General features: G+C 40.5%; 1 protein-coding gene across 4 annotated transcripts in view; it reads right to left on the bottom strand.

Annotated features, from left to right (window-relative positions):
• Window positions 1-27,193, bottom strand: part of CCDC88C (coiled-coil domain containing 88C) — a 95,650-nt gene that overhangs the window by 29,211 nt on the left and 39,246 nt on the right. For all 4 annotated transcript variants that reach the window (XM_063160104.1, XM_063160106.1, XM_063160105.1 and 1 more), the window contains exons 5-13: window positions 19,514-19,572; window positions 17,837-17,920; window positions 16,415-16,555; window positions 15,528-15,712; window positions 14,905-14,986; window positions 14,282-14,440; window positions 7,902-8,048; window positions 5,377-5,521; window positions 2,539-2,720 (exon numbers count right to left, since the gene is read on the bottom strand). In XM_063160104.1, coding sequence (XP_063016174.1) covers window positions 2,539-2,720; window positions 5,377-5,521; window positions 7,902-8,048; window positions 14,282-14,440; window positions 14,905-14,986; window positions 15,528-15,712; window positions 16,415-16,555; window positions 17,837-17,920; window positions 19,514-19,572 — 1,184 coding nt within the window. The remainder of the gene's footprint in view (window positions 1-2,538; window positions 2,721-5,376; window positions 5,522-7,901; window positions 8,049-14,281; window positions 14,441-14,904; window positions 14,987-15,527; window positions 15,713-16,414; window positions 16,556-17,836; window positions 17,921-19,513; window positions 19,573-27,193) is intronic.

The raw sequence follows: 27,193 nt of genomic DNA, 5'->3' as shown, positions 1-27,193 counted from the left end.
TTTCCCCAGCAGGTGACAATACCACATTTGAAAGATTTGTGAATAAGGCTACACTCCTACAACAAACAAAGTTTTCTCACTTATTCATTTTGAAAGCTGTACTTGTAATGCATGAAGAACAGAAAAGCAGTAGCTCTTCAGTACTTAGAACCAAGAGGTTCTGGGAACTGTACTTCCCAAGGCAGGAAATAATTCCTTTTTAAACTTGCAAAGTGCTGTGAGCACCTACAGCTCTGCACAAGTATCAGCTCATTTTTGTTTTGGTATTATCAACTCTGCCAACAGTGAAAATGTCAATGAAAGGGGTATTAAACCTAATTCTTCCAAGTGGGAAATAGCTGGAGGCTGGGCTCTGCCTATGTCAACATGCCCCTCATTACAGGAAGTGTTTAAACAAGCAGGGGCTGCCCAGATTGGAGATAAGGAGGACTCAGCAGCCAGAAATGTAACCATGTGGAGGTTCATTGGTCTCAAAGGAGCTGTTCACAGAAAGCTGCAACAAACTCAGTGGCTCAGCAATAGCTGATCTTCATCTGCACTTCCCAGAGAACTGGAGGCAAGTAAGACATTACTATTTACAGCTCCTTTCAGCAAGTCAGAAAGGCAGAGACAACAGACAGGTACTTGGACTGCTACTACTTGAGTGTGCCTGAAAGGAAGGTTTTCTACTACCAGCTCCCCTGAAAACCTTGAAAAAAAAGGAAAAAAATGTACATAACTACTTTCTCTAGCATGTCCTCTGGTACTACTAGAATAATCTTGTTTCAGCTACATGATCCCACAATCACTAGATCAGCAGATAAACAAGCATATTCAAACAACAATTTTTCAAAGTCTCAGACAGTGGATGAAATCTCAGCTCAGTTAAACAACTTTAGGGAGACAGGATTTTGGCAACTTTCCTGAGATATGGATATCTCAGGAAAGTTACCAAAAGAACCCCAAAGACATAGAACATTTGAGAAAAATACTACTTCATCTCTTGCTCTCTGACTTACACATGCTTGACTTTAACATTCCTCCAGAGCTCTTGCACTCCCCCCCGTGCCCACTGTAGCAAACATTTTGCAACAAATCTGAGACTTGGCCTATTATTTCCCCTGGCACACCTCACTGTATTCTAATTGAAGGGAATCACAACTGTTGGCACCAATACAGTGCCATAACAGGAGATGCCCACAGGAATCTGCCTGGGGCAAAGCCAGAGGCTGATCACAGTTGTTCAAGTGACTTAAATTGCAGTACACCACAGGTATCTGCTGAGTGCTTTCTATGCCTCCATCTCCAGTTTTAGGCATGTAAATTAGAGCTGGATTGAATTACTTATACACAACGGGTCATAAAAAGAAGCGTGGAAGGAAAATTAGAGTAAACAGAATCTTTGCAGTATTCCTTTTTCACAAAAGAAAGGAAAAAAAACAGAACTGATCTCAGCTTAGCAAATGAATCTCTGCAGAAGATGGAATGATCCAGGGCTGGATACTGCCCTCCCTAGCAGAGAAATGGGCTTGTTACAATCTAGGAGTCCACGAGCAGCATTTCATATGTAGGTGCTTCCCTCCCTTGTTCTTTAAGGGATTCAGCTAGCTCACAGGCAAGCTGAACAGAACTGAAATGATTGCATCACTGTCTCACACACACAGGTTACAGAAGTCATGGGAAAAGGAGAAATGTAGTTTAGATTGTGGATAATTTATGAATGGTAGGAATTTGGAAAAATCCAACATGAAAATCTTTTATACTACAGAGTAGGAAGCATCCTTTTTTTCCCAGCAGCATTTGGCCCAATTCATCAGAACCGAGGAATCAAGTAACTAGTCAGACAAAAATGAGGCTGGTAGTTGGAGGTGAACTGAGCAGTGTATTTCACAAGGACAAGAACTGAGGTGGCATTTGAGCTAAATGTAATCAAAGTTAATAACAGAGTGCAACACATGCACATGTAAGTAAAATAAAAAAATTATGACCTACATGTTTGTTACAAAGATGAAAAGAGCTGAAGTCTTTACAGACAGAGAGAAACACTAAAGAATTTATAACAGCTAAAAGGACAAGAAAAACAAAAAGCAGGCCCAGGACTCTGGACAGCAAGAAAGACATTTAGAATATACTAACCTGAATTCACCTGTGTAATTTATTTGACTTACATGTAAAAATTATTTAACTTTCAAAAAACAAAAATAGTTCAATGTGACCATGGCTTCCTTTCTGTGAGACAACAAAGAGGGACACAATTAACAGTACAATCTGACAGGGGCAAAGAGGCACTGAAAATCAGTTTTTATTTAACAGGAACAGTCACTTTTTCTTACTATGATGCACATAAGCAGGCAGTGAAGTAGAAGGCATTAAATAAAATTATTAGGATTTAATTGCATTAGAATGCAATTAAACAGACAGGACCAAAATCATGGTCAGTTTTATGGGGATCACGAGTGAACTCCCTGAAAACTCTCATCATTCAGGAATGCTGCACAGCCCTTTGTGCACTGTGTTTAAAAAAACTAAGAGCTCCATTTGCTCCTGTGAGCAAATTACCTTTTTGCTAAGCTGCTGATTTTCCTTTTCCAGTTCCACAAACTTTAGGCTGCTCTCTCTGGAGGTCAAGGAGGCATCTCTCAGCTCTTGGATTGTGTTCTGCAAGCTCTGATTATCCTTCTCCAGCTTCAGTATTCGACTTGAAGCACATTCATTCAACTCAAACACAAAGGACTTTCTGGCTGTTGAAACATGAGAAGCAGAAGGTGGCACTAATCAATTCACCAGTGTCTCCTTCTGAGGTGCACAAGATTCACCTGGATGAAAACTACTGCCATCAGTCTTACAATTTCAGCTTGACTGCTAAGTAAATACTTGGTTAAAAACAGAACTCATTTTCACAGACAACCATTAATACCTTCAATAAATAGAGTACTATCTGAACAGCCATCTATAAAGTTGCTTACTTTCTTAATTCATCTTAAATTTGCTTTAGTCATGTAGGGAGCGTGTCTAACGTTAGTAACAAAATATACTGTGATACCATCTCATACTTTCATCACAGAAATAAACTGAGGCAGAAAGTAAACCTCTGCTAAGTTTTTGCTAAAACAGCAAGGTGGTGCACTTCCAAGAGCTACTGAAAACTCAGGTATTCAATCACATTCAGCTATAGAAAAAATTCTTACACAAGAGAATTCCAGTGCTTATCATTATAGCTTCTTCATCAAGAGTATGCTGAAGCACAGAGAATAATTTACTCCTAGGTATCCAGGCATGGGACACCCATCAGAATGCTGATCTGAGAAGTGTCTGAAGTAGAAATCTCAGAACTAAATTTATACAAGTCTTACAACAGAGATGTTGTTTTACTCAATGCTTGTAGATCGAAAGTCTCACTACCTCTCAGCCTCAAATCCATCACCTGAGCCTCACTGCTCTGTTAATTTCTCTGCCCAGCATTTGAATAATTACAAGAGCAACCTTCTTGTACACATGAAATAATTGCTACCCGTCACCTCAAAATCACATTTCATATTTAACACTGTCTTTAAACCTAAGAAAATTAGTAACTCCTTCTAAATAAGCACTACAGCATACTGAGTACTTTAAGCTGGCAACTTTCTGATATTGGTAACATTCTGTTTGTCTCTTTTGCAGAGCATCACCTGGAAAGCTTTGGTCAAGTGAAGACTCAAATACTTAACATTTACTAACTAAATACTCCAGTTGAGTTCTGTTCTGAAGTCTACCTAAATTACTTTTTCTCATGCTTATTTTTTAATTTATTTTTAATAAAAAATACCAAACTAGCTGGTAAAATCTTCTATCTGCCACCCTTGCAGACTCTACTTGATAGCCAGGAATGGGAGACTTTCCAGAAGAGTTTTGCAGTCTGACTCTATTTGTACAAACAAGCTGCATTCAGAACAGCAACATGGATTGAAATAAAACTTCTTACAGAGAATTACTGTAAAGTCAGAATAGCACATCCATTAAATAAAAGTACAAAGTTAAATGTTCTTTAAAAAAAAAATCCACTTCCTTCACCATTTTATTTTCCTACTGAATACAAATTTATGGACATTCTCAGTTCCTCATTCTTTTTCTTTGGTTAATCAGGGAGCTTCTGAAGCTCCAGTGCTAAAATGCTACACATCGGTGCAGTGCTAAATCACTCAAGCAAATTTTTCAAGTTATGTTTGATAGAAATTAGTTAATAAGAGGTAACTAGCATTCCTCCTTTGATTACATCAACAGTGAAAGCAAATCAGGAAGGGAACAAAACTTGCTATTTCAAACAGGCCATAAAATTTAGATATTTTTATATTTTCCTGAAATACTCTTGATCAAAATTTTTAAGTTTGGAGAGAACTGTGCTTTTCTCCCCACTAACACAATGAGCAATATTGTTGATTTCACAGAAGGAGTAATAGAGTGACATTCATTTCTCATGCTAACATAACCTGCTTTTCAAGATTATTATTTAGAAGTAACAATTAACTAGCCATTAATCTTAGTGAAGAGAACCCAGATCCCAGACAGCAAGAAGATTTCAGAATTGGTGTCAGCCACACACACAGCTGTTTTACAAAACAAAGCTATTCTAGACAGTTTCACTGAAAACTTAACATCTGCTTACTCTAATTTATTCCTTTGTCTTCAAGTTCAACTGTTCCTGGCTCACAAAGCCAAACACGCAAACCTTAGCAAAATAAGGTGAATACTCAATACTCAAATCTGCGTGTTGAATTAGAGGAAATAGTTTATATTTCCCCAGTTCCACTTAGAATTGTTATTTAGGCTGCTGTAATAGACAGAAGAAATGCTAAACACAGGAACCAAAGCTAAAACCTGTCCAGTGAAGAAAGAATAAGCTATGTTTGTGATAGCTACGGAAATCAAATCAACCACTCAAAGAAAAAAAAACCAGCCAGTTATTTTAACTGCACACATTTTTCAGTATCTTGTAAAAATAAATGACTTCAGCATACATTACTTCCTGGGACTTAAAGACCACATAACTGTCTGTATTAACTGTACTAAAGAACACTAAAGATCACAGACTCCACCCAACCATTCAGTTAGAAATATTCAATGTGACATTTCTGCTGTGTCATTTGCAAAGCTTTCTTTATTTTTTAATTTTTATTAAAGTGTAATACTTAAAAGTCATTCTCTCAGTGATGAACATAACAAAAGGAAACATTTTGATGCTTTCAAAAGAGAGTGAAAGGAAGAGGAATACATTTTAGAAGTTCAAAAAAATGAAGGTTGAAGTCAAGTGGCTGAATGAGAGAAGCTTTCCAATCTTGGATTCGATTTCTGTTCCCAGTGAACCAATCTGTTTATTCAGCAACAGATCACAAACACCACAGCTACCCAGGTGGTACTCACTATCTGCAAGATCAGTGCTTTTAGACAGCTGTTCTAGTTCCCAGCCTAGGTGTGCAGACTCGTTCATGCTCTGTTTCTGTGCAATCTCCAAGACCATGTTCTCCTCCAGCAGCTCCTCAATTCTCTTCTTGTCCGTGTCCCGGTCCTGTGCAAGACACACGTGAATGAAAGGGTGATCTCTAAGACTGCAGGCTGAGCTGCTGCAAGCACAGTGCATGCTGAGGGTAGAAGAATCTCCTTAAACACTGGGGTTTTATAATGAAATACATCTTCAGAATTACACGGCTGCAGTGGGCCACCTGTATGAGCCACAGAAAGCAAAGCCCAGCTGGCCCTGTTTAGCACCAGCTCTGGTCCATGATACACTTGGAGAGAGGGGAATGGCAGTGAGAACTCACTGGGTGATGACAGAGCCATTGCAAGCCAGGACTAGTATGGCAGACTGGATTGAAGATGTCTCCAGAGCTAAGCTCCTCAAACACATGAAGCATCATGCTCTGACACACTGAAGTTCTTCAGATAGAACCTTGAATTCTGCAGAGCTTCAACTCATCACATCAAACTTGGACACAGTCATATGGATAAGCAAGTAACACCTGCCTCCTAATTTGAATCCTACCTCCTGAAAACAGACCTGGAGAATGAATCTATTGTTGCTTCTTGTGACTATTTGGGCCATTTGCTTTTGTGGGAACTGAAATGCTGCCTCAGTGGTTCTCAGCTTTTCAGAAACCAAAACTCAAAAATTCATCAAGTCACCAGAAAAGCATGCAAAATCTCCAGCAACTTTGGAGAAGCTGAGCATTACATGATCTTTATAATATCCTGAATCATAGAATCATAAAATGGTTTGGGATGGAAGGGACACTAAAGGTTATGCAGTTCTTCCCAAGGGAAGGGACACTTCCCCACTAGACCAGGTTGCTCAAAGTCCTGTCCAACCTGGCCTTTAACACTTCTAGGGATGAAGCATCCACAACTTCTCTGGGAAACCTCTTTCAGTGTCTCAACACCTCACAGTAAAGAATTTCTTCTTCCTACTATCTAATCTAAACCTACTCTCTCTTACTTTGAAGCCATTCTCTCTGGTCCTATCACCACATGCCCTTGTAAAATGTCTTCCATCATCTTTCTTCTGGGCTCCCTCCAGGTACTGCAAGGCAGCAATTTTAGGTCACCCTGGAGCCCCCTCTTCTCCAGGCTGGAAAATCCCAATTCTCTCAGCCTTTCCTCACAGGACAGGCGCCCCATCCCTCTGATCATCTGGGAGACCCTCCTCTGGACTTGTTCCAATAGGACCATGTCCTTCCTGTGCTGGGACCCCAGAGCTGGATGCAGCACTGCAGGTGGGGTCTCAGCAGAGCCGAATGGAGGGGCAGAATCCCCTCCCTCACTCTGCTGATCATGCTGCTTTGGATGCAGCCCAGGGCACATTTGGCTCTCTGGGCTGTGAGTGCCTATGGCTGGGCCATGACCAACCTCTCACCCACCAGCACCCCCAAGTCCTTCTCAGAAGGGCTGCTCTCATCTGCTCATGCCCAGCCCGTGTTGATACCAGGGGTTGCCTGACCCAGGTGCTGCACCTTGAACTAGATCTTGTTCAACCACAGGAGATCCCCATGGGCCCACTGCCTGAGCTTGTCCAGGTCCCTCTGGATGGCCATCCCATCCTTCAGGTGTGTCAGCCACACCACTCTGCTTGGTGTCACCTGCACATCCACTGACAGTGCACTTGACTGCTTTGATAATGTCATAAATGACAAAGATATTAGGTAACACTGGTCCCAGTATGGATCCCTGAGGGACATCCCTAGTCACTGATGTACATCAAGATTTAGTCATCCCATACAGCATCCTCCACACTTTTATTTCCAACAGAACCTGTTGAAAATCCTCTATAGATAAACTACAAGAATTCAAATCATGGTGGGATAAGAGGAGGACTGTTAAGTAAAATACAAGAGATAAAAGAGTAGTTATTATCTCTAGTAGGTTTATGAAGTCCAATGTTTGTTTGTAGACAATAGTCTCCCACTTACTACCTTTCCTTATTTATGAAGCAATAAAACATATCTCTGATTTACACATAAAGCAATTCTAGAATTTTGTGTCTTTTACAGTGGTAATGGATTCTTAAAGACTCTGCAATGGCTGGGGATTTTGTTTCCAACAAGAAAGACTATTAGCTAGAGTAGATTTAATTTCCTGATCTAAGAGACTTCTACTTAAACAGACTTCAATATCTCCATTAACAAAATGTGTGAAAGCAGACTGTATTATAAAATTGTGATATACCTTCTGCATAAAAAACCTTCAGTCTCATACAAAGTAGCACTGGCAATAACTACACTGTTAACACTGCACTATTTCAAGAATTCATGTGCAGAAAGTTCAATCTAAAAACCTCTTCAAAAGCACTATTGATTCATTTGCCTGTCTCTACCAGTTTCTGTGACTTGATTTTGTAACGTAAAGATAAAAACAGAAGTTTAAGAAATAAGCATAATGAAAAAGAAAGTGCATACCAGCTCTACATCATGAAGTTTGGATTTCAACTGTAGATTTTCCTTCTCTAATTCATGCAGCTTATCACCACGAGCTCTTGCCATGGTTAGCTGTTCTTCTAGCATGGCTTTTGTTTCAATTAATACAATGTTGTCTTCTCTTAATTCCTAGGGAAAAAAAGTAACATTATTAATTTCTTACTGACTTTTCATCAACCAAGTTATTTTAATAAAGTGACATTGCAAAAAAACAAGAATGAAATCTGACATGTTTCATAGAAAGACTTTTACTTAATATTTTAATGAAAGATGACAGTATTTTTTTATTACCTTTGAGTCACTATACAAGTAAATCTAATATTTCTTAGAGTTTTTTCCTGAATTTTACAAGCTTAACAGTTTCTTTGCTTCATACAAGGCTAGATCAAAAGGTGCACACAAAAGAGCAACTGTTCAATTCCACTGTTATAATTCCTTTGCCAATTCATCATAGTTCCTTGTTTTCCCAGCTTCAAAACAGATTATTTACTTTCAAGGGATGGGGAACAGTATCCATCAATACATTCAAGATCCACGTTCCTGTTTCAGTACACTCATGTGCAAATGTCTGTTTAATAAAGTTTATCTCTCTGTCATGAACAGAATTTTAATTCACTTGAACAGCAGAAGTTGTTTTATATTTATCACTTAACACTCCCTGCCACTTCCCCACTAAACACCTGAGCATCAACTGCACAAGCCATGTCACTTACTCATTAGAGCTTCTGGATCTGGTTCTACAGAGTAGAAGTTTAATTTATTCTTTTGTTGTAAACAGGTGAATTACACTGCACTGCAGCTGCTCCTTCGCAAACAGCAAATCAAATGAAACTCTGTTCATTCAAGTATCTTATTCTGGAAACATGAAATATCCAAAGCATGAAATCTGGCCATGAAATGTTGGTCATATTTTAAACACATTTATCAAAAATGTCTCATTTTAAGCTATAATACCTCACTGCTAGCTTTTACTTTAGTTGATCCTCAGATAAGTCTTGAGTCCAAGATATATGTTCGATTGCAGGAATTCATCAGCATTTCAAGATTAAATGGATATAGTAAGGAATTTTCCCCAGATAAGTTACAACTGGGCAAGAAGCAGATTGATTCTCTACAGAAACTTCATCATTCTCTCCCCATCCACTCTGCTGTTCCAATGAAATATACAAAACCAGAAAATGTGCAAACAGGACAAACTGCTAGACAAGTTTATTCCTGGATAACTGACTCCAAATGTGATGTCTCTGCTGACACAGTGTTCATGTCTGGTCTCTCAGACCACAAACCTCCAAACCAAGTAGATTCCTGAAAGATCACGAGGCATGAGCAGATCACTTTCACAACTTAATCAGTTACTATCTTCTCCTTTTTGGGGTGTAATCAGCCTTAAGAAGCCTTATATAAGCTCATTTATTTAAAAAGCAAACAGAAAAGAAGGAAAAAAAGACAGACAGCTGTAAAGAATGATTTAAGAGTGTCTAATGACAGCCACTCCCCCTGCCTTTTGGTACTACAGGGGCCATCATTTAAAAGCCTTTCATAATCAGAGTTGTTTGTTGCAGCTCGACTGTATATGGCATAATATGGAAACTCTACCTCATGCAGTACCCTACTGCCCTTGATCTCTCAGTGGGTCAGCTACCAACTTGCAAATCATGAGAGAAAAAATTTCCCTACTATAGTAGCATTAAAAGGACAAGTACGTCAGTGTTTTTGTGAAGAGGTTCATCTTCAATTAAAATGTCTGAATATGCAAGTAACTAAAATAACAATAATACTGAAACACTAAGGTTACAGAACCTGCATTTTGGGCCAAGTCTGATCTAACAGGGTCACTTCAGGGTGGGCAAACTTAAAAGGCTGACACTGTACAGATGACAGACCAGAAGTACATGGCACAAAAACTGCTGGGTGTTATGGAAGCTGCCAGAATATCTGTAATGAAACAGCAATGTGCCAAGAGTTTACTTTGCTAGATCACCACACTCAATCTGGACCACAGCCCCAAGAACTGAAGCGGTGTCTGACCTCAAAGACATGACCTCATAACTATCCTTAAAACTGCCTACCAAGCAAGAACTAGTTATTTTAGTGTCTCATCAAGAGCCAAGCTATGTGCCAAGAGCATACACATATGCAGGCTCTGGTACAAACCACAAACCAGTGGGAGCTGCACTATATGGAAAACTGAAGCACTTTCCATTGAGCACCCAGGATGGGCAGTCATGCCAGTTCAAAGTAGTTCTGATGAAATATTAAATTAATAACCAGGTGGAAATGCCTGCTGTGATGAGGTAGACATTGCTCACTCTCAGATCTGAGGTTGTCTTAATACTGAAAAGTTCATATAATTTAAATAATTAGTCCATGGGAGCTTTCCATGGGAAGAAAAGCTGTCCTAACTAACACATGTCAGCAGTAACATCTCCCAGAAGTTGCTGGAATAACACAGCTGACCTAAAAATCTAACTGGCTACAAATCACACTTGTTAGACAGTCAGCAGGTGGTGGTCATGGGGTGGTGCTGCTTCCACTGGAATTAAAGTTCCTTTTAAATCAAATTAACAAATTCAAATATAAAAATAGCCAAATATATAATTCAAATATAAAAAACAACATTATTTGAAAACTATAAGGTTATTTTAAAATCAGCAACAAAAACATTTGGCTGTGGATTTTGTTTAATACACTGGCTATAACTCAGCTTTTGCACTTTCTAAAATGAATTGCATATTGTGGTTTGATGCCCTATCAACTGTAACTTGAAATAGCTTTAACAATGTGTACTGTGCATTCAGATGGTTATAATTAACTCTGGGGATAAGTGGTTGCACAATCAGGGTGTGCTGTCACTGGGTAACATTTTCAGAAATTTAAGTAGCAATGAGAGTGTTTAAATCTTAAAAAAAAAAGAATTTTCACATACATCTGGCCCAATTCAAACCCTTGCCTTCAGGCAGTTCAGAAGCTGTTGCTACTGAGCCATAACAGTTAACATCTTGTGACAATCAAACATTGAAGACTCATATGACAACATACAAGACATGCTTTTGCCTTTTTTTTTTTAATTGACAAGAGACTCCTCCCATCATCCTGCATAGAAATTTGATTATGATAAGGAGAAAAACTGGTGGGCAAGGCATACTGTTTGGCCTTAGAAAATAATCTCATCTCATGGAACAACAAAAGGTTCAGTGGAGATGATCCTGGAAGGGAGCTCTGCACTGCAGAGAAGCACCTCCATGGAGGAAACCCAGCACTGAGCTGCTCCCTCACATTCACAGTTGTGACCTCATTAAGCAACTCCAGCAGGAAGGCTCCAGAGGACATTCATGTTCCTTGAATGATGGTTCAATTAAAATGCCACTCCTGAACAATTTGCCAAGACATAGAGAGACACAGAGAGAAGGAGAACACCACACAAGCTTTAAATGTGTTACACTGGCATACAGATTTCAACCTTTTGCACTCCTCCTGCAATAACAGGAAGGAAAAGATTTTAAGAGCTCATTTAATACTTTCTGCATTGATGCACAACATTAAATCCTCTTTTTGTTCTCACCTACCAATCTGGCACTGCTTATTAACAACCCTGTCAAGACCCTATGAGCCCTAAGGTATCACATTACCACAGAAAAGCAGCTGATGCTGAACACACCTACATTTTCACTGTGTGCTCTGGATGATTTGTTCAGGTCTTAAGGGTTAGTAAGAGCTTATTAAGCCATTGGCAACCAGTAAATGCCATGAAATAAATAATCACTGTACTGTCTAGAGGTAAAAATCTCTACCATGTTATATCCCTGAACAAATCTAAGCAGAGACTATACTGACCCCAGACATTAATTCTTCTTTCAGAGGGGCAGAGGACTTGTGTCAGATTTGACAGAAAACTAAGGCCCCGTGGAAAGCTGGATACTGGCTAGTATGCACAGTCTTTGTGCTACTCTGTGACCATAAAAACACAGAATAGGGACCTGTGGAATCCTCTGAATGCACCAGCCTGAGACCAATGGAGTTTGCCTGCTGCTCAATGCTGTCAGTCCACGGTTGGATTCAAAACTTGATCTACGATGCCAGAGGGGGTGGTGAGAATGTGAAACTCGATGTCTATCCTAAACCACACAGCACCCTGCACACAGCTGTGCAATCCTGTTGCCTGTTAGAAAAGCTCAGCTCCTACAAATGTGACTTTTGCTAAAGGTCACACTGTGGCTCCAAATTAGACATGTGCCAGATCAATGGGAAATACTCCTGGTCTCACTTGTGTATTTGTGCTGGTTTTGGCTGGGGTAGGCCAAATGGCTACTATGGGGCTGTGTTTTACATTTGGCTGAACACAGTGTTAATAGAGATGTTTCTGTCATTGCTGAGTAGAGCTCACACAGAGCAAAGGCCTTTTTTGCTTTCTGTGGTGCCATGATGGCAAGGAAGTGGGGGATGCATGGGAGACTGGGGGAGACACAGCCAGGGCAGGTGACTCAAACTGACCAAAGGGATATTCCAGACCACACAGCATCATGCTCAGTATATAAAGTGGGAAGAAGAAGGAAAGGGAGCACATTTGGAGTGATTGTGTTTCACTCACTTTCCAAGTCACCATTACATGTGATGGGGCTCTATTCTCCTGGAGATGGCTGAACACCTGCCTGCCCATGGGAAGCAGTGAATTAATTCCTGGGTCTGCTTTTTGCTTTCCCTACTAAACCATCTTTATCTAAACCTGTGAGTTTTCCAGCATTTACCCTTCCAAGTCACCCTCCAATCTCTCTGGTGGCGAGTGAGTTAGTGGCTGCAAGGGGCCTGGCTGCTGGCTGGGGTTAAATCATGACAGTACTGCAGGGAGGTATCCCTGGAGAGCCAGCACTAATCTCTGACATTCTCCAGTTCCACCAAAAACTGACACGATGGAAGAAAGAGCAAGGAGAGTTAGAAGAAATTTGAAACTAACATGAAGGTCTCTTAACTGAATGCTATGTTAAGCAAGATTAGCAGTGCAGGACATGAACACAGCAGTCCAGGAAACTGCTGGCTCTGGGACAATCAGGAAAGCTACAGCCTTGATCTCAAATGAAGGAGACACAACATCTCCTCTCTGAGCTCCAGGTAAATTATCTGAGCAGCAGGCACAGCTAAGCACCTCCAGTGCACAGCCAGAAGGGAACACCAGGATGGCTCACTGATAGCCAGTGTGCCAGGGCAGAGCATGACTGATTTTCCAGCTTGAGGGAGGAAAACAGAGAGGCAGAGCTTCATTCTTCCTAATGCAAACTGGGAATTACTGAGAGGCAGGATAGGCTTTTGTAGTCAATCACTACATTTAATAACCATCCATTCTAGTGAACCTATTCATAAGAAGCAGCAGCTAGCTGCCCCCTTAGGTTAAAGAAGGGGAAAAAATAACCTACAAAGTAGAGTTTATAGAGCAGAAAAATAAGGTCTGTGCTCTCAGCCAGAGGCCTGGCAACATCACTCTTCTACCTCAGACTTGGAATTTTATCTAATTATAGCGAGGCTGTCAATTACTGAACCTCCATTTGGTTCAGCAGCCTGGATATTTATTTGACCTTGGCTGAAGTGTTTTGTATGTGGATTACTGGGAGTTTTGGTGTGAATTCCTCAAAGAACTGAAAGAACAGAAAGTAGGAGCAGTCCTACCAAAATTTAACATCAGCCATGCTGAGCCAATGAGTTTGGCCAGATGATCTCTAAGGTCTTTTGCAACCTAATTCATTAATAATTCCAGGATAGGCATAGCTGCAGGTGACTTAAGCAACTGAAATTACTGCTGGAACAAAGCCACACACTTCTCATTGACATAACCCACTCATGGCACTAGGGAGGATCCAAATTTTTTCTCCTTTCTACAACAAGTAACAGTTGCAAAAAGGAGTTCCTAGAATTTGTCATCTGAGGTCATCCTTAAAAGTCTTGACAGATGCATCTGCTCCAAAACCCTAAGGAAAAACACCCAGACATTCACTTAAGTTATAAATGCTATTTAAAATGTTTGTCCGAGGAACAACTTTGGAACAGAGGGAATTTACCTAAAGCTAAACTAAAGATCTGGACTCCAGAAATACCATCCAGAAAAGGTCTGTCTTGTTTAGCCACATAACGCTGAACTAAGCAGAGTTCTTTAAAACTAATGTGCATTTATTTTGTGTGCACCAAGTACTTCCTCTACTGAAAGAAGTTTTAATAATGCTCAGTCAATAGCTACAATGCGTGTTATGAAACTTCTACTTGCTCTGATGCTCTGCTACAGTCAGCTCAATGACAAATGACACATGAACCAGTAACACAACAAAAGCCAAACATTAAGGATTACTCAGCAAATCTTTCTCCTAATTTTCACTTGCCTCCATGCGGGCTTTGTAGAACTCCACATCGTGAAGTTTCTCTTTGCACCGAACCAGCTCCATCTCCAGCCTCTCCACGCGGTTTGCCCTCTCCCTCAGGGAATCCAGCTCATCCCTGTAGGCTCGGGCAGAGCGAGCATCTGAGGCAAGGTGCGTGTTCTGTGAGGGATAAGCAGGGACAAAAACCTAACTTAATACTTGTTAGCATGTACTTTAAACTTTATTTTTTTGTTTATGTGTACCATCAGTAAGTAAATACAAACAGTATTCCTCTGGTTAAGGAGTAAGAATTCTCCTAGTAGCCAGTAAATTCCTCACAAGACAGAGAGGTTTTTCAGCCTGTTGGACCTCTGACATTACTATGCCTGATGCAGCACACCTGATGCTGCATAAGCATTCAGGCACTACTAGGCTACTTGCAAGCTGAACAGATGAGACTGCTCTCAACACTTAAGTGGGAAGCATAGCACTGCTATGCCACAACCATAATCTTTAAACAGCTTGCTGGACTAAGTTGATTTCCTCATTATAAAACAGACATAGTAGTAATTTTAGCCTCACACTGAAACAGGATTTTTTTTTTTAATAGGGAAAATTGTCACAGTAAAACGAGCCCATCTCACCTCTTGCTTTATTTTTTGCAGCTCTAGGGTGAGCTGCTCAACTTCATGTTTAGAATCTGCAAGCTGCTCAGACTTCTCTTCCCTGAAAAGGATTAGAAAAATCTTAGTAATTTTTTTTCTTTCCTGAAACAATATTGATTATATAGACACTGCCAGGAATCTGTAAAGGAAGAGAAAAATCTCCCAGCATATTCTTTGTTATGACAGCTTCATCATTTTCTCATGGTACTATACATGTATCATGGATCCGAATTTGCAACCCCATTTTTATACTAAGTTCCTGTGTTCAAATCTCACTGGTGCACAGGCTGTCATAGATAGCTTCCACTTCAGGTTAAAAAGCAGAGCTGCCAGCTGGTATTTTGAAGGGGGGAAGAGAGAGATGAGACACAAAAAGAAGAATGTAAGTAGCCTTCACTCTACATTTAAAGGCCAATTATGAAAGAAGAAAAGATCGAACACACTACTAGCTTCCTACTGCTCTGATTTAAAAGGTGTGATTCTGAGAGCTCCTATGGAAGCCAGTGTATTGGAGCCAACAGGCTCCTGCACCTTCAGGATGTACAAGACTTAATATGCCAGTCTCTCAGTCTCTCTAGAAGCACAAAATAATGGTGACTTACAGCTCCTGACGGATTCTTCTCAATTTAGCCTTTGTGTCTGCCAGCTCGACTGCAAGGTGCTGCTTTTCTTCATTAGAAAGAGGGTTTGCAGGGTTTGGGGAAGAATCTGGACTTGGTACTTTCAGAGGGCTTGGTGGTTGCTGAGACTGCAGATAATCTCTTTCTTGAGTGAGATCTACAATGACCTGGAAATACAGAAGACTATGTAATTCCAAGAGATAAATAGTGTATTTATACATTGTTTTAAAAATACCTAAAAATTATTTTTAGATTTGGGAAATTACTCATCTGGCATGATATAGAATTCAAGCAACAGCCAGGAGTGAAGGTTTCACAGAAGAGGAAAGGAATCTCCACTATGCTCCAACTACTAAGACATTCCCCTTCCAAAGCTCAAAATAAGTAGTCTGTTTCCCTTGAAGAATTCATAAAAACCTGTAACAACTAAGTTTTAACTAAAACAATTGCAGTCAAAAGCATGACAGAAGATTAACAGGCTAAAGAAGAGGAGAAGGCTTCTCCAGAGATCTGAAGGGAAAGGAATTGATGAATCACAAAAACTAGGGAAGACAATGGAGCCCAATGGCTAGATGCCAATGGAGAGACTAGCAAGCACTGCCTGAATGACTGGACAGACATGCAGAGACATTTGGTCTCCACTTCATGGAGACACTGCTCAACTGCTCTCTACCAATCATTTCACCACATCTTAGTGCTTACACAAGAAGCAATGAAAAGGCCAAAATCTTTCTACACATTTTCAGAGGTGTAGTAGAAAGGTCCAGAAGAAATAGAAACCTAGTGCACAAACAAGAGGCAAGAGAAGGAATGGAGCCCACAACTGCTGCTTCTCATGAGCTCTATATGGGAGAGATATGTCCTCATACTTCTGTGCATTCATCTCTCTCATCAATGAGCCTCCTGAGGTGGAAAACCATATTCCTGGAGAGAGACTCTAGTTCTTCTGGGGCCATATCTGGGAGCTCCAGCCACTGCAAGTCAAAGACATTCTCCTGATTGTGAGTCACCTAGGAATAGGAACAAAAAAGTATGTCTTTGCACTGGTTGAGCTGAGAATTTGTTCACCATATATGCAGCATCCCCCCACTTCTTCTACCCATAAATTAAAAAACATATCCATTTTACCAAATGCAGGCTGAAAATAATAAATGCAACTACTTTAACTGTAACACTACCCAGAAATTTTTGGTATTTGCATTTTTTATAATTATTGTAACTGATTTTTAAGAGTGATCAGATAAATATTATGATCAATAGTATGTGCGCTCACACATTAGAAGTGTGCAGCTGACTTACTGACCCAGAGGTGATTTCCACACAGAAGGGACTTATTCCCCACTGGACATTACTGAGAAGAACCTCTGATATCAATGAATTTGCAATTTGCAGCTGATACAGCTGGGAGGAGCTGTATCAGCTGCAGAAATACCTCTAGTTGCTGCCAACTGTATCTTTCAACTGTTACCCTACCTAAATTGATTTACTCTGAATCATTTAGCAGAAACATCAGGCATGTCTCTCAAGCTCAGTTAATGACTGCTCCAACTTTTGTTACAACCATGTGCTTAGCTCATCACTGCTTTTTTCTTTCCTAAAAAATGAGCTATTTTTTAAATGTTAAGAAAAAAGTTCCTATCTTAAGACTTTCCCTATTTGTTCCTCAAATTTGAGTGTACCAGGCTTTCTACACCTGCATGCACTGACCCCTGGGAACAGTCAGCACACATTCCCAGTGAGAGGCACTTCCACTTGGCTCACCAAAGAGACCTTCTGTAGTCTTTGGTAAGTCATTCCTTCTTCTGAAGCATTAGAAACCCAAGAATGTTCGTCATTGGATCAAACACCTTTCAAAACAGAGCATATGCTCAATTTCAGCTCTTCAAGATCATAAGATCATCTAGCTCAGAGGCCACTGTCTGAAGCAAGTCACTGGGCAGGCTGTGCCACCTCCCACAGGGCTTGGGGAATGTGCAGCTTCTAAGACACACATACATTTTGTCACTATTGCACATGGATCCTTACAACAACTCCTTCTGCATAACCCATAAGTAGCAAGCAAGGCATGTACCATTGCATCTCTTTAAAAGACCATGAGCCAAGTAATGATCCCAATACTAATCATTTTCATCTTACAGTTTGAGTGCAACAGTATATTTCATTTTCTTTTTGGTGAAGTTTATGTATCCACTATGAAACTCCAAGCTTTAACATCTTATAGCAAAAAAAATCCTGTTAAGTCAAGGGAGAGAGAGATACAACACCAAAATACACAATACTAAGAATCCTACCTCTTGAATGTGTGACACAATGGCAGCTTGGGTTTCAATATCCAATTGTTTTATTCTGTCAATGAACTCTTCTTTTCTTTCACACTGTTAAAAGAAAGCACATCCTGAAACAGTGCTCCATACCCTAAACTTACTGCTTAATTTTTCATTTAAATTCAAAAAAACCCACCAAATTCAAACAACCTACACTGCTAATAAAAAACTGTTCAAGATCTACACTTTGTCACAGTAGAAGGTATAACACTTCACTGCGCCATATGGAACGTGAACCAAATTATGCATTAAATTATTTAAACATTTTAGTCAGTACAATCAAGGCTAAGTTAAATGGCTGATTTTGCTCTTAAAAACAAGTTCAACATGCAAGAGGTGGGGAAACAGCCAGAGGAAATCATCACAGCTTCATTAATGGAGCGGCACAAATGTAAACCTTCATTCACACTGCATCATTTAACCTGTCTTGCTGTTTGCATTTTGTTTGGTTTTAGCAATGAAAAGAGATGCATCACTTTAGATACTATTTACATCAACACTCAGTTTTTGTTTGTTTGAATAAATCAACATATGCTTTAGATAAAAAACAAGAAACATTCTGGATAAAAATGAATGACATTTCAGACAAACAGATTTTAGTAAATCTTTTACTTAAGGCTTTAGAAGAGGCAGACATCTGCTATCTCTATATCTGTGATTGTGCACTAAGAATGTTATTGTCTCCTAGTAACAACAGGGCACTGTGAAGAACTTTAGGAGTATTTAAAAGGGTGTTTTTAAACTCATTTACAGTGTCCTTCTGGGCCTGGCTCTGAGACTCAACCATTAACTTTCTTGGGAAGAATCTCAGACCAGCAAATGAGGACTGAGGATGCTCAGCAGCCAAAACAATTCTTTGTGCTGCAATGCAACACTAACATAGTTCAGAGCAGCAATACACAGACAGCTTTACCCTGACATAATCGAGCTGACATAGCTGAGCAGGGTAAGTGTCCCAAGGCAGGGCAGAACCACAAGGCAGACCCACAAACAAGGTCAATTATCAGCAAAGGCCTGCCTGCCACCAGGCCATTGTTTACTGCCTCAGAGGTTTAGTGTGCAGAACACTGATTTCTTTATCTGGTGACCGCTGTGCATTTCTCCAGAGTTTCCCATATACATTGTCTCTCTATTTATTTAAACAAATGTCACATCAAGATCCCCACACTAATATACAAAGTATCTATTAATCTGGTATTTTTGACACATAATATTAAATCAAAATATTGTGCAAATAAAATCATGATTCATTAAACAAATGTTTAGACTTGTTAAACTATTTGTTTGGCTTTAACATGTACTGTTCCACTTCGTATTTTAAAACAGTAAGAAAATAAACCAACAACAATCTTGATATCAAGAACACTGTTCAAAACTTATCTTGTCCCACTGTGTTATGGGAGTTTAAAAGTACACATCCTGTGTCTGATTAAGCACTGGCAACAAATTGAGGCTACTGCTATCACACAATGTGCTTCCTCTCCCCTGCATTTCTTTCCTTCACATACTGTGTTTCTCACAATTTAGCTCACAAGCCATCTTGAGCTCAGGATTTGTTCATACAGCACTGATCTTTGGGTAGATTTTCTCATTCCAGGAAAAAAAACAGATTAGAAAAAAATCTTAATTTCTGTGAATTATCACCTGCACAGCACATCCCAGAACCAACAACAGCAGCTTCTTGATTTCATCCATACTTTTACCTGGGGAGGAAAAAAAAGTCATCAGTACATATGTGAAACAGATAAGTACTTGCAAATGATCCTCTCCAAAATATGTGCCTAAAACAAAAAGACCTTTGAACAAGTGCCTGAACAATATATATATGCCTGTTATAAAGTTACCATATTTTCTACACAACAGTACAGTTCTTATGGATTAGTTTAAAATCCCAAATCCAGCAAGACTTTTTTCACTTGATATGCTATCCTCACCCATAGTTTTCTAAGGCTTTTCTGATCAATGTATCACAAAAAAAATTCCTTTAAATAGTTCAATGCATTTGACCAGTGCTTGTCTCTTGTGCTGTGATTAACAAGTGTGCAAAAAAACACCAACAGCTCTCCCCCCTCCAAAAAACCCCATCAAAATAAAACAAAAACACCATGGGCGAGGCAAAGGAGGGTTACTCACAAAGAACTTGCCCTAAATTCTTCTGTAAAACAGTTGCCACTCAGACTTTCCGAAGCTGAACACCATTCTGTGCATATAAATTCTCTCTGAGAGATAGATGTTGCAGCAAATGAGTTCTGCCCGTTGTGCATCAAAGGCTGTTCACACTTTGAAGCTAAACCCCATGTGGTAGGAGGGCAGAGAATGAGGGATGGCTGAGGGACACTGACCATATGCTGGGAGCCCTGGGGAGAGCAGCCACAGCCCTGCTGCTGCTGCAGGGAATCCTGCTGTGAGCAGCAGCCCTGCCTGCCATTTCCCACTGTTAGCAGAGGGAAAGCCTCAACTTCCTCAAGGGGAACTTGGTGCAGCTTCGAACCAGCTTGTTTCAACAAAATTTAAGTGGATTGTTGGATGGTGAAGGAAATTATGTATGTCAAGGTTAGACAAAGGGCAAGACAAAGAGGGCAAAAGGAAGGCCAGGAGTTTCAATGAGAAAATAAAATATCTTTACAGAGCTAGGTTCAGAAAAAGCCTGTCCTCATCAACACTGGGGGAAGATGAGAAAAGAGAAACAAAGAAACCAAACAGGCCACATACACATTTCTCTCATCCCTACATATTTGCATTCTTTTTGAGTGTGTAATTGTGGGACTAACACTGTCATTTTATACCCTGATTTAATTGGGTACTCAATTGCTCCTATCACTAAATAGATACTAATTTCTGAGTGCAACTGTGCTCCTCCACCAACACCATGCCCTTGTGAGGCTGCCCTGGCAGAAAGTCAGAGGCATGTGCAGGACCCAAGGCCAGGGAAGGGGAGTTAATCTGACTCATCAATTGAGCTGCCACAGCCCCACAGCTGCACAAAGGCACTGACCTAAATTACCACAGGGGCTCTGCCATTCCCACAACCTTGCAAGCCAGCACAGCCACGTGCAGGCAGCTTAGGAAGTAACTTGTTTCCTGATTTCCAAGCACACAAACGTCCTAAACCAGTCTTTACACATACTTACAAAATTTTCAATAACTTTTATGTATGTTCATCTTTATAATGACTCAAGAATGCCCTACAAAAATCATCAGTAGACTGTCTGCATGAACACTACAATTCTCAATATCCAGGTCCTGCATTAGTAACCATTAAGATTCTGCAAGCAGAAACTCTTCTCTCCAACAGGAACAGCCATCTTTAAGACATGCTAGCTCACACTCCACCCTGTAAATATGAGCTTATTCCCCTGCAGAATATTTAAAAACTGGTTTTGAAAGACATACAATCATTCTTACTCTTCTCCCTACATGCAGCAGCATACAAGGCCTGCTCTTTCCCGGAAAGTTACAATTTAATTTACAAATTCCATTTCAGTCTGTGAAAGTCTGATTGTTCTGTAGGAATCTCAATAACACAATCTTAAGGATAGACAATGACACAAATCCTTCACCAACAGCAAAAAAAAAAAAAAAATCTGTTACTTCATGAACAATTCCTTTGAGGGCCCTACCGGGAGACTATTAGTTCGGTCAGAAGGTATTTTTTCAAGAAACAGAGTTGTCAGTAGTTTCAGTACTGGGTTTCATTCTACATCAGCTTTGAAGCAATACAGACCAGGTACTAAATGCAGAGCATGCCTGTGGGACACAAAATCAAGTCATTAAGTTATGGAGACCAAGTGATGTGAGCATGTCTCTCATTGACCTAAACTTACTCAGGCAGAACATCTCCATGGAGAGACTGAAGGAGTCAGACTGCTTGCTCTGGATCATGCCAGACACAAGATCTGACCCTTGTGCACTCTGGGCACCTTCATCTGCCAACCATAAATTCCAACGTGTGCACCACAGCATCCCAATTCTCCTTGGGGTGAGCACAATGACATGAAATCACCCATTTTAGGAAACACCAGGGCATCTTCCCAACTGTGACAGCACCTGTACCATCCTAAAGACAAGTGAGCTACTTAAAGCCATTCAAACCACACCCTAACTCTCTGCACCAAGGCTCTGCTATTTTCTCAGAGAGATAACAGATGGGCATTGGTGTTGCCACATGATCCTGTGAGGTGAAACACCTTTGGCTATTACAGCAAAGTAACTTACCAAGGTCAGTCCTGGTCTCCCAACAGGGACAGACCTTGCCTGGAAATAGTGAGGTCACTTTGAGCGAGACCTTACCCCACTCCAGTCCTCCCACGAGGAAGTGAAGTGGAGGCAGACATGGCAATCCATGGCAGGGATGGACAGTCTGGAAAGTTTGGACAAGCTCTTTTATAGAAAAGAGTGAGAAGTTAAAGACTTGAGATAATCATTAATTACTAGTTTCTTAATGCCTTAAACATAGCATTTGGCAGTCTGCTCTCTCCCCTGGCAGCTTGCAGCAAAAATTTAGCAGTCAGGATTATTCCAAGGTTTCCTTTCCAATAAATTTTTCTATGCTTGGCAGACAAGCTACATCATGTAATAAAAGTGAGTCTGTACTACCCACTAGAAGCACTTCTAAGGCCACACAAGTGTTTCAGAAGATCATGTGTGATTGAACGTTCCATTCCTCGGGCTTTCATTCAGAAGTTGTTTCCCATGGGGAGGAGACAGTTTGTTGACATAAAGGCACTCCCAGATCACTCATTCTCAAGCTAGGTTTAAAGAACATTTTAAAGCCTTGTACAATAACACTATTTACAGAAGATTCTTAGCAAAAATAGGGTACGAGTATGAAAAACCTCTCTACCAACCTAAAGTGCTTTAGAGAGAGTTTTCAATTAAACTTCAAAACAAGCCAGGAAGGGATTAATTACCCCTCTACCCTTTCATCTCATCCACAGGAGAGCTGAGCTACCACACACTTCAGTGGAATGCCCAGGCTGACAAAGTGAGTCAGAAGCACTTCTAGGAGTATTACAGAGTGCTGGACTGAAGTTCTACACTCCAGACAGTGCCTCTGTCCTGCAATGAATGCTAAAGAAAGACAAGTGACCTTCATCCCTGATTCAATCATGCCTTCTAAACAGTTCTCATATTTTTCAAAAAGCTTGATTTGCACCCATTTATAAGATGGTAAAGCTCCTTGTGCAATCTCATAAGCAGGAATGTGCTGTCTCCCCTCTGCTGGCTTGCTGGGATGCCACAAATCCTTCCCAGACAGCTGGGAAGAAAGTCTGAGTCTACTTGTGCTTATCAGCTGATCTTACCACGACACTGTCCTCCTGAGACCTGGGACACAAACATTTCTGTTTAGGGTAGCTCCTTGAAGAGAGGTACCCACAAGAAAAAGGGACAAGAGTCAAACTATCTCTTAAACAGAAAAGTGCTAATTAAGAAATAAACAGGGTTTTTTATTCCTTTTCTCAAAATTCCAGGGCAGTTGCTCTCAGGCCCCGTGTTTGTGCCGCAAGGGAGCCAGCCAGGCACCTGGAGCAAGCCCATGTGCTCCCAGCCGTGAGAGCAGGAGGGCCAGCAGGTTTCCTGGAAAACAAAGGCAGGGAAAGCCCAGACACCACTTGTGCAGCCTGGGAGCCTCCCTGTGCCAGAGCCACAAGATCCCCCTGCCCTCATGGGGCTGGAGGCTGGGAAACAGATGGCAGCACTCAGGGAGAAGGCGGGCACAGGGATTAGGAGATGCAACAACAAAAAAAGGAGGATCAAGGTACAGAGAGAACACAAACAATGATAAAAATGAGGGGGGGATGGGAAGATATCAGAGGAAATGGGAACAAGGGAGTCCAAGTAAGTGCAATTTTGGGCATGTGCTGCCAGTTTCTCCGTATTTCTACTCGGATGTTACTCCATCCAGTGCAGGAGAGGGAGTGCCACGTGCAGCAGCTGGAGGGTGTGCAGAGAATGTGGGGAGGGTGAAACATGCAAGTGCTATTTTCCCAGCAAGATCCTCAGTGAGAAAAGTTTGAATGCTAAATTTACACTATCGAGGCAGTGTTTTGTTATAAACTTGGCATTTTATGAACCGTTGTGCCTCTGGAGGACTGTGAAACAAAAGGAGGAAGGAAACCATACATGAAACATACCCAAGTGAGAGTACACTTTAACAATATTAATGAAAACTAGATTTCTATAGGTACTTGTTAGCAGGGACTTTGGGGTCCTCTCATTCACAAACTTAACATGTGATTTGAAAAGTGCATATAAATAGCAAAGTTCTCTGAAGGGACAGAAATGAGCCTATTTTAGGCAAGTAAAACCTCATTTCCATCCTTGATCTTAAACAAGCTAAAATCTCTCCCCTCTCATGATTATGTCTGTTCCAAAAGATTAACTGCCACACATTTCCAAGTACACTCACTAGCTGTGTAAAATTAAGAATGTCCAGAAATGGAGAATTTTTTAAATGTATCTAAATTGAGGTTCCCAACCATTACTGATATTCCCCATGTGGCCACATGAATGAGGGGCCATTTATAAGGCATGCTAAAACCAGACATAATATGGAAGAAGTGATTACAGCAATGTCATAGATGATAAGTAGGCTGATGATTCTCTTATTGAACACAGGGGGATTTGTGGTGCTGTAATGAATTGAAAAAGCTGTTCAGCAAGGAAAAAGAATTGAGGAGAGACAGAAATTAAGAGGAAATTTAATGGTAGTAGCTGTCTACCACACAGTGCAGTGAAGAGAATAAATCCTCTGACATCAGCTGCATTATTCTGCAAGTCAAATTCCTGGGAAAAAATTTTTAAATCCTTTAATTAAACTTTCAAGTTTATTTTTAGCTCCCTATATTCTAGAACAGAGTCAAGCCTTAATATTCTAACAAATATTTCTGCTATTTTTATGCCCTTAGACAAATACAGTAGGCAAATTTGCCATGACCTGGTACTGTTTAGAGGACATGAAAGCAAGTAAATAAAGCTCACAAACCCAGCAGACATGTACCTTTTCCTATGCAAAAGCCCAAGTGCTACTGCATTTTTTGTGATGGCAGTTCTGTTTTTCCAATAATCTCATGTTCAAAGCAGAGCTGCAGAAGCCCTCAGCAGTCCCAACTGGTGAGTGCCAAATGGAAGCTAAATGGTAAGAACAGCATTCACAGCCTCAGAGCTGTTCAGGTTATCATTTAATGCCTGTAACACCCTTTTGGCTGTGTGTTAGAAGGCAAAAGTAAAATTCCTGAAAAGTGTGCATAGCAAAAAATCACACAGGCTTGTTACAAGAAATAAGTCACTGAAATTTTACACAGTGCATCACATCTAATGGCTCTCTGGTCTTGGACCTGTGGAGACAATACAGTCATTAAGAGCCTTCCCAGCTGAAACAGTACAAAGCAATGCTGGATTTGTTCCAGGAATGTGACCATGGGATTGGTTCTTCTTCCTCTGATCAAGAGGGACCCTTCTGTGAGATAACTTAGCTACAGGACTGAGAAGGCAAAACTGGGATTTCATCACTGCCTCACTAAGAAAGAGAGAATATCTTTGTTTTGCTTGTGTCTTCCCCTCCCAAGTGTTCCTGCCTTCCTCTGACTCCTCTCTGCACAGACAGTAACAAAGACATCACTCACACTGCTCATCATCTATGGAGCCTATTCCTCCATTCAGCTTTGTGCATCAGCTTTACTCCCTCTGCCTCAGCCACCTCATTCTTGTTCCCCCTTTCCGAGCTTCCCATTAGCTCTCAGCCAGGTTCTTCTTCCTGAGGGAAGTTCCAGTTCTGCACTTCTCTGACCATGTCCCCTGCACATCTTACCAGTGAATGCCTGCCCAACACTAAGATTAAGATGAGCTTTTCAGACACTCTCCTCCTTAAGTACATTCTTTAAAGCAAACACATCTGGTGTCTTCCTTTGCTCACCACCTAGTCTGTTGTGTCTAAGCTGGGACTGGTTCTCCACAATTGTTATATAATATGACAAGAAATTTGGGGGTTTTTGGTACACATACCCCACCAGTTTTAGACATTACAATCCAGAAGTTACATTTTTACATTTTTTTTATCTTTCATGTTCTGTCCAAATAATGCCAGTGATAAGTCAGCAATGGGGAAAATAAATTTTGAAAGATCACATTAAAAAAAAAACAAACAAACATACCCTCCCTAAAAAAAAAAACAAAAACCCCAAAAAACAACCAAAAAATACCCCAAACAACCACTTTTTAAAAGATCTCAGAAAGAGAAGAAAGTTTTCTCGCTGTAATTAAAGGACCTAGAAGACAGCAACACATGTATGACCAAGTGTCTTTCCTGCAAGAGACACAGGTACTTTCCTCAAAGAGAGATCTGAGGCGCTGACAACAGCCAGCAGGCCAATGATAGCAAATTATAGCTGAATACAGGACAGCTTTCAAATGTGCATTTTCCCAGGAACCAAAATTGTATTTACCACATCATGAGTCTCCTGCCAGCTGTCACTCAGGAATGGCTGTGACAAGAAACCAGCCAGCCTTTCCCACTGACACTCAGCCAGCAGAGATACTGCCTTGCTGGCCCAGACACTCCTATTCAGAAGCACTCCTGATGCTAAGGAGCCCAGTGCCATATGACTGACAAGAACAAAGCTCTTGTCTTTTGACTTTCTTCTCTGCCCATAACAGTAGCCTGTGCAGCCCAATTAACACCTGCAGACTTTATTCTGCTTGCTGAAGAAGTGGATTTCTTACTCTCAGTTTGATTTTTACACGACTATGTAACAAGTAACAAGACTATGAGATTCAGGGACTGGCTAATATTCTTTTCTGACAAACGCTTTTTTGTACATATGCACTCTACAGCTCCTAAGAGCAGCAAAATAGAATCTTCTGCCAAGGTTTCTGCCATTTGTTTATTCTGGAGATGCTGATTAGCATGTCATTCTCCATCACTGCTGACAGGGTTCATTCAGTTTACCTTCTTTGGTAAAAACAAATACAATGTCCTTGGCACTAGCACTGGGCTTAGGGAGAGAAAGAATGGGCATGCAAAAAGAAAAAAAGTAAGAAACACAGCAACAAAACTTTCCATTTCGGGTATGTGTTTCAAAGAACTCAACTCAGTTTTCAGGTTTTTGCTTTCTTTTGTCTCACCAAAAGCACTGGACTCTGGACATGAGCTTACTGGCTTCCATCTTACTTCTGATGTGATCCTTTGTGCAACATATCACTGTCTAAACAACACAGTCAGACAAATGTTTTTCTTTTTGTCCATTCTCTTCCTCACTTTTTCCTGGTTTTTCCATATATGTATTTTTCTCCCCATTCTCATTTATATTTCTTCTCACATTTCAT

Source organism: Melospiza melodia, chromosome 6 (genome assembly GCF_035770615.1).
Source record: "Melospiza melodia melodia isolate bMelMel2 chromosome 6, bMelMel2.pri, whole genome shotgun sequence".
Classification (NCBI taxonomy): domain Eukaryota; kingdom Metazoa; phylum Chordata; class Aves; order Passeriformes; family Passerellidae; genus Melospiza; species Melospiza melodia.
This window is presented reverse-complemented; position numbering and strand designations above follow the sequence as displayed.